We start from the raw sequence: 6,926 nt of genomic DNA on the forward strand, positions 1-6,926 counted from the left end.
TCCAAATCTTCATAGACCTTTTGGTAATTATCTATAAGCCATGTTAATTCAAGAGGTTAGCCACTAAAAGAGCTTGCCAGTTTGCAATAAAAAACAACACCAGCTAGTTTAACATGTGATGGACTTTATATTCAGCCTTTGATATGCCTTTCGTTTTACTTTTCCCTAATGTTTCCTGAACTTGCTGCAATTTTGCCTTCTCATTGCCTAGCCACTGAAGAGAAGATGCACCATTAGGACTCCATAGCCATTTCTATTGAAGCACATTTCTATTGAAGCACCTTCAAAGTCATCACAATAACTGTAAACTGTAATTGGCTACACAAAAGTAGTTGTAAAGTAAACTGAAACAGTTAAAGTTCAAAGTTCAAACTTTGATTGCTGCACCAGAGAACGATTGGCAAGCTCTGCTAAAATGGACCGGAATAATCACTATCTACAAGCAAGCTCTGCTCTATCCAAAGTCTCCTCTTACTAGTTGTCATTTATTGTTCAGCAATTGTCTACATACGTGGAAATTTTTGGTTGGGAGACTAGCTATGCAATGGAATCAACTAGGCATCTTTTGATGTTAATGAAGAAGAGTTTTCAGTATTTGACTTTCCTATACCATGCATTGCTGACAATATCTAGAATCTATATGCAAAGATTCAACATAAGAAAACATAAACATGACAGAAGAAACTAAAAACCCATAGTTAGCAATCACTCAGTACCAAGGCCAGGGAAAAAAAAGATCCAATGATTCTGATTCTGAAGTACAATCATTGAGACAACTAGCATATGAAGCTAGCTTACACACATGAAAACAACTGGCTAGCAGTGTTAATTGGACTAAAAACATGAAAATAAATATATCCAAGCACCAACAAAGCCTATGATATAATTCAAGCAGATTTATCCAAGTTGCCAAGTTGGTACGAATTACATAGCTAACCATGTTCAGAATATCAGACTTCACCAAGTAGCAGTTTCAGTGCTTCTTTGAGAGCACCGGCGTCTCAGAGAAATATGGAACATAAGGAGTAATAATCCCATAGTCACATCCAACAGTGCGGAGAGCACACACTTCCTTGCGATCCATATCATATGATATCAATTTATAGTCCCAATGCTGAATAAAGAAAACCAAATTCTGATCTGGATGAATGGTGGTCACATTGTAGTCAGATCCAAACTGGCAACTCTTTTTCCCAAACAGCTCCGAGAAGCTCACTGTGTGCTTCAGGTTCCACTCTTCTGCATCATAGTCCTCAAGGACCCAAATGGATAGCTCAGTCATATGGCAAGAATCACCATCTGGATGCCCGCTCACACTCAAGCAATGCAAGAGCCCTTTGGATTGACCCACAAAGACAGGAAAACCACGATTCTCTACCCATTGGATGACCTTCCGTGTCTTCCCTTTCCCATCAATAGCAGCTATCAGCTCAGGGCCAATAGAAGAGGGGCTGACGATCAAATGCAGCATTTTGTTGAAAAATGTGCTACCTCTCATGGATGACATGGTTTTATGCAAATCCCATTTACCTCCCTTTTTCCATCGCTGCCATTCCCTTGGCCTGTCACCCCATCTCTCAGTTTCAGACGAGTAGGCTAGCACCAAAGCAACTCCCGGATTATGGCAGAACTCAATCAACTGGAAGTGTGAGGAGATGGCTGGGTCAAAAACCAAACAAGTCAATACACATGATTCCTCAACATCATCCTCACAGTCTTCACCGTATTCCAGTGGATTCGATGAGAAGCTGGAGCTTGGCACGGGCACCCAATGTTCAGTGGCAGGGTTATACACAATATAGCTTGTTGTAGCACTGAATCTGGAACACCATGCCTGCCCAAAGAGGAGAAGCCCATTGCAGGAATCTAAGAGGGTGAAATTCTTAATCCCAGGTTGCTTCCCCAGGACAGAGAATGAAGGGTCGACGAGAGGCACAGATCTCCCCAACAGGTTTATGAAATGCCCATAGGCGTGGCAGGACGACTTCTCACCCTTGCATTCGCCACCTTCATCGCCGTCCTCATTGCCACCTTTGCCGTTGTTCGCACTGCCACCTTCCTTGTCATCCTCACTGCCATCATCATCGTTGCCCTCACTGCCGCTTTCGTCCCAACTATCACTGGACAGATCGTCGCGGTCCTCATTGCGGGATTCGTATACGCAGCCATAGAAGAAGCCTTCTAGCGTGAGGGGGAGCTTCCTGCAGCGGAGGCGGTCGGCGATGAGGTCGCACCAGGCCTTGGAGACGCACTTGGATCGGCAGAGGAACTTGGCGGGGAGGCGCGAGAGGATCTCCACCAGGGCGTCGTCGGGGAGGCCGGCCACCGCGGCCCTCTTGGAGCCGCCCATGCCACCGGGACCAAGCTGCAGAGGGGAGGATACGTGAGCTGATGCGCACGCGACACGAGATTGAGGGAGCGAGAGAAGGGGAAAACGCAGCGAGTGGGGAGAGGCGGGAGGAGCGTACCGGCCGCCGCGCAGGGTCGGTGTCGGCGTCGCTGGCAGGTGGGCGGCTCCCTTGCTCCGTCGCCTGTAGAGCCATCCGGCCGGCGCCGGATGGCCAGCGCCGCCGCAGGACGAGACCAACCTGGACGGCGGGTGGTGGCCGCGCCCCCGAGGAAGGAGAGGAATGGCGAGATCGCCTCCGGAATTAGGGAGATTTCTAAACCCTAGCCACGCACCTCTCGTGCTTTCTACTCTGCTCTCCGAGACAGAGATTGGGGGAAGTGAGCGGCACTGGAGACTGGGCAGGGGAATGGGGACGGATGGGTACGTTTGGAAGAACCTGGGCTTTTTGGGGGTGCGTTTTGCAAAATATGCTGCTGGGCCTGGGCCTGGGCCTGGAAATGGAATAGCCTCGTGGCCCCAAACTAGTCACTGAGCCCAGCTTCTATTTTAGAGCAACTCGAACAGCCTTGCCTCCCTCTCCATGCTAAAATTTAGCAAATCTGTTAAAAAATCACGATCTAACAGAGTTGCTATCCGGATGGCCATCCCATCCGGCTTGCTAAATACTCTCCCACACTCTCCAAACTTAGCAAGCGGGTTTGGCTTGCCAAATGTGCAAAATGAAAAGTGTGAAATGAAGAGTTTGTTGTAGTACGAAATGGAGAGGCTGTTAGAGTGGATGGAGAGTATAGATTTTTAGAGAGAAAACTAGTTATTAGAATTTGAAGAGTGGGAAATGGATAGTCTGTTAGAGATAAATAGCCAGTTGGAGTTGCTCTTACCAGGCGATTTCCATTCGCGCTCTATTTCTGTGCATCTTGCAAGGCAATCGCTTCCATTCGCGCTCTATTTCTGTGCATCTTGCAAGGCAATCGCAAGAACAGGAAGCGTTTACCTGAAGTAACCTAAAGAAACAACTGCTAGCCTCCAAAGACCTTATCCAATACACTTCCTTCATTGAGGGAAAGAACATCACGAAGTGATGCTGTGATGGAATCATTGGAGGCGAATTGGCATCAAGGAAAGGCTAGCTAGTTGGCTTTAACTTGATTTTGTATATGACGGCACATGATTGAAATCCAAGAGACTCGTAGTTATGACCACCAAATTTCTCCAATTGTTGTATAAACATTGAACATTTCCAAATCTGAGACTACCTTTTCGGCTGCCATGTCACCGCGCACAAGAAAGAAACGAGACGCGGTCGTGGGTGGACTGAGTAAGGTCTATCGGGCCCACTCACCATTGGATCCATGAAGCGAATAAAAATGGGCTCGATGTGTATAACAGCCCACCCACGCAGCCCATTTATGTGATGAGGCAAAATTTGGTTCACACTTCAAAATATTCGAGCAACAGGAATATATTTACACAGTAAAACGGATCAACATTCAACAATCATGTAAAATCAAGCCAGATAATGACTGCACTTCATATTAAAGATTGAAGAAAGCAGAAAATTAATTAACCTGTACTGTGAATGCTATGCAGGTAACATCAATTCAAGTGTAATAAGTAAAAAAAAAAACAATAACTGGGAAGCTTCCATGTGTAATGTAAAACATTCAGGCAAAAAGCATGAAGGAATACATTCAGGCAGCAGCATATGCATGTCATAACTCTAGAAGATTTTCCAAAATTGATACTTTCTCTATACCTGGACATGAAATTCCTGTTGAACATCCAGTACATCACTACATCCCCACAAGCAACACTTTCAGAGTTTATTTGAAAGCACTGATGATTCTGAAAAATAAGGGACATACGGAATAATCCACTCGTAGCCGTCTCTGAGTGTGCTGAGAGCATTTACTTCCTTGCTATCCACGTTATAAGATATCAGCTTTTGGCCCCGGTGAGAAATGAAAATTAAATCACGATCTGGATGAATGGCGACCACAATGTAGTCAAAGTGGACAAGCCATTTGACACTTCCAAAGAGCTGCAAAGAGCTCACATGGTGCTTCATGACCCATTTTTCTTTATCGTAGCCCTCAAGAACCCAGATGGTGATCTGTGCAGAGTTGCCTTTTATGTGTTCACTGATGCAATAGAGACACCCTTGGGATTGACCGACAAATGCAGGTTCGGACCAACTACTACCATGACTCCATGGCCAGCTCATGACCCTGCGTGTCTTCGCAAACCTACCTCGTTCAGAATACTAGCTTTCTGCAAGAACTGGAGCAATCTGAAGTGCGAGGAGACCGCTGGGTCGAAGATCAGAGAGGTGTGCGCACATATGTACCTATCATTGTCCTCCTCAACTTCAAGCGATGGATCCGAGTAAAACCAGCCGGAGCTGGGCACGGCCACCCATTCCTCCGTGGCCGGATTGCACACAACATAGCCCAGCGTATCAATGTACGGACTCCGGGTCGTCGGGGAGCCCGGTCACCGCGCAGCGCCTCTTGGGGCAATCCATCTTCGCGCCTGGAGGGAGGGATCTCGAGACCCACCGCCGGGGAGGGTGGGGATTGACGGGATTGCGGCGGCGCCGGAGGGTGGTTGGCTCTCGCCGGCGAGGAGCGGCGGCGGATACTGCTCAGATTTGGGTGGGAGTGGGACTGTCGCGGACTGAGTAGAGTGGCTGACCGTGCTGGGCTTGGGCTTGTTCTGGGCTGAATTGGGGCTCGAAACTGACTCCAACGTTCTCAACAATTCCTAGTGGTTCTCTCTCAAGAAAAAAAAAAAGGTTCCTCCTAGCCTTCTCTCTCCAAAAACAAAAAATGGTTCCCAGGCCAAATCATCTTTAAAAAACAACTATCTAGATCAGACTAACAGATTTTTTTTCTTCAGATGACATCCTAGATTTTATTTTCCCCCCTAATTTTCTTCCAAAGAAATCAAATAAGTACATTGCTAATATGTGCATTGTGCTAGGTGGACAACGACGGCATTGAAGTGTTCATAAATAAAATCCTCCGCCAAATATTTGGCGAGCCAAAGTTTGGCAGGGCAGGCGGGGGCTAAAACCAAACAGCCTCTATGAGCTAAAATTTTCTCGACATGATGGACCAATTGTTATCTTTTCTTTCTCAAAAAAGAAATTGCTGTCTACTCTTCTTCAAACACAAATGAAGCCAAACAGGCAGCTAGCCTTCTTCTGTGTGTCGCTCACGGCGACAAGCGACATTCGCAACTTACAGAAAAAAAAAAGTGCCATGTAACGTTACATCAAATTGGAGTCAGTTCGGTGCAACTATTTCTTCTGTGTTTCTGAGCTGTCTTTTTTGCTATTTTCAACATGTAACCTCGAATTGAGTCAGTTCCCGGAAACTATTTCTGAACATCCTGGGAGGAGATCAACTGACCTGGAATTACAATGTACTGGGTAGTGTTTGGTTGGCTCAAATGTAATGTAATCTGATTACTGAAGGTAACGAATCCCATTACATATGTTTGGTTGCGGTGGTTTACTGTAATCGAATCTCTTACCTAAATAATATCTATACAAGCTTGTTACCCCTCCTCCCCCACCGTAATCAGATATATCACCCACACAGTAATCTGATTACGTTACCAGAGTGCAACCAAACAAAGAGGGCAATCACCTATTCCACCTCTAAATACACTGTAATCTGATTCCCTTTGCGATTACATTACCTTAGCACGAACCAAACACTATCTGGATTGACAGCAGGGTATTTCTGATTGTTAGGAAAATTTAGAAGCTAAATCTCCCATGAAGTTTAGCAAGAAGAGATTGACAGATAGCACAATCGATGTATTAGGAGGGTTTCGGAATTGAAAGTATGATTATAATATGGTTTTGCAAGTAAAAAACCAATCTCATTTGGATAAAAAATACGACATCAGAAGAATATGATTTGATGTTTAGACAGTGCTTTGACATCTAGTAGCGAGTAAAAAGAAAATAAAACGAGAAAAAATATTTCTATTAGGAAGTTAATTAAGTTGTAGTACACAGTACACATGACAACTGAAAGTGTTTTAAGTTTTCTTCAGAGAAAATTTACCTCAAGCACACGTACGTAACATCAGCTTATGTGTTAGATTACTAAACTGAGGGCTACAACAAGAGTAAAGCCAACATCCCATGTTCCCATCTCATCACGTTGTGTACACAGCGACTATAGATTTTTCTTCCTTGTATAAACAACGACTATAGATTTTTCTTCCTTGTATAAACAACATGGGGCATCTATGTTTTTACCCCTGCTTTGAAGTGTAATTATGATTTTGCCCTTATTTTTTCAACTTTGTATAATTTGTTATCTTTCTTAAGTGATCGTCATTTTAATTCTATAGACACTATGCTCTATTACTTAGATAATGTGCAATTCTGAAAACACGTTTTATATTTAAAATCATCTGACCATGTTTCATATTTTAAAAAACCAGGCGCATGAGTTATGTGGACCCCTTTTTGCCGGCTCCAAAGCTCTGGCTAATAAGAAAAGAAATCCAGCTCCCCTTGAACAAACACAGAATGACCAGGAGAAGAACATCTACT

General features: G+C 44.6%; 1 protein-coding gene across 1 annotated transcript; it reads right to left on the reverse strand.

The window, feature by feature from the left end:
* Nucleotides 1–726: 726 nt before the first annotated feature.
* LOC117842643 (uncharacterized) lies at nt 727–2,751 on the reverse strand. The gene is made up of 2 exons (XM_034723134.2): nt 2,469–2,751; nt 727–2,365 (listed from the first exon to the last, which is right to left on the reverse strand). The coding sequence occupies exons 1-2, from the start codon at nt 2,541–2,543 to the stop codon at nt 974–976; spliced, it is 1,467 nt and encodes a 488-aa protein (XP_034579025.1). The 5' UTR covers nt 2,544–2,751; the 3' UTR covers nt 727–973.
* Nucleotides 2,752–6,926: the final 4,175 nt, after the last annotated feature.

This window comes from Setaria viridis, chromosome 2, assembly GCF_005286985.2.
Source record: "Setaria viridis chromosome 2, Setaria_viridis_v4.0, whole genome shotgun sequence".
Taxonomy (NCBI): domain Eukaryota; kingdom Viridiplantae; phylum Streptophyta; class Magnoliopsida; order Poales; family Poaceae; genus Setaria; species Setaria viridis.

Bases quoted from the DNA above. Each gene is read 5' to 3' on its own strand.
- LOC117842643 (XM_034723134.2), bottom strand. From the start codon at position 2,543: ATGGCTCTACAGGCGACGGAGCAAGGGAGCCGCCCACCTGCCAGCGAC. The intron at 2,366-2,468 runs GTACGCTCCTCC...TCCCCTCTGCAG, and splicing joins CCGACCCTGCGCGGCGGCCG to CTTGGTCCCGGTGGCATGGG.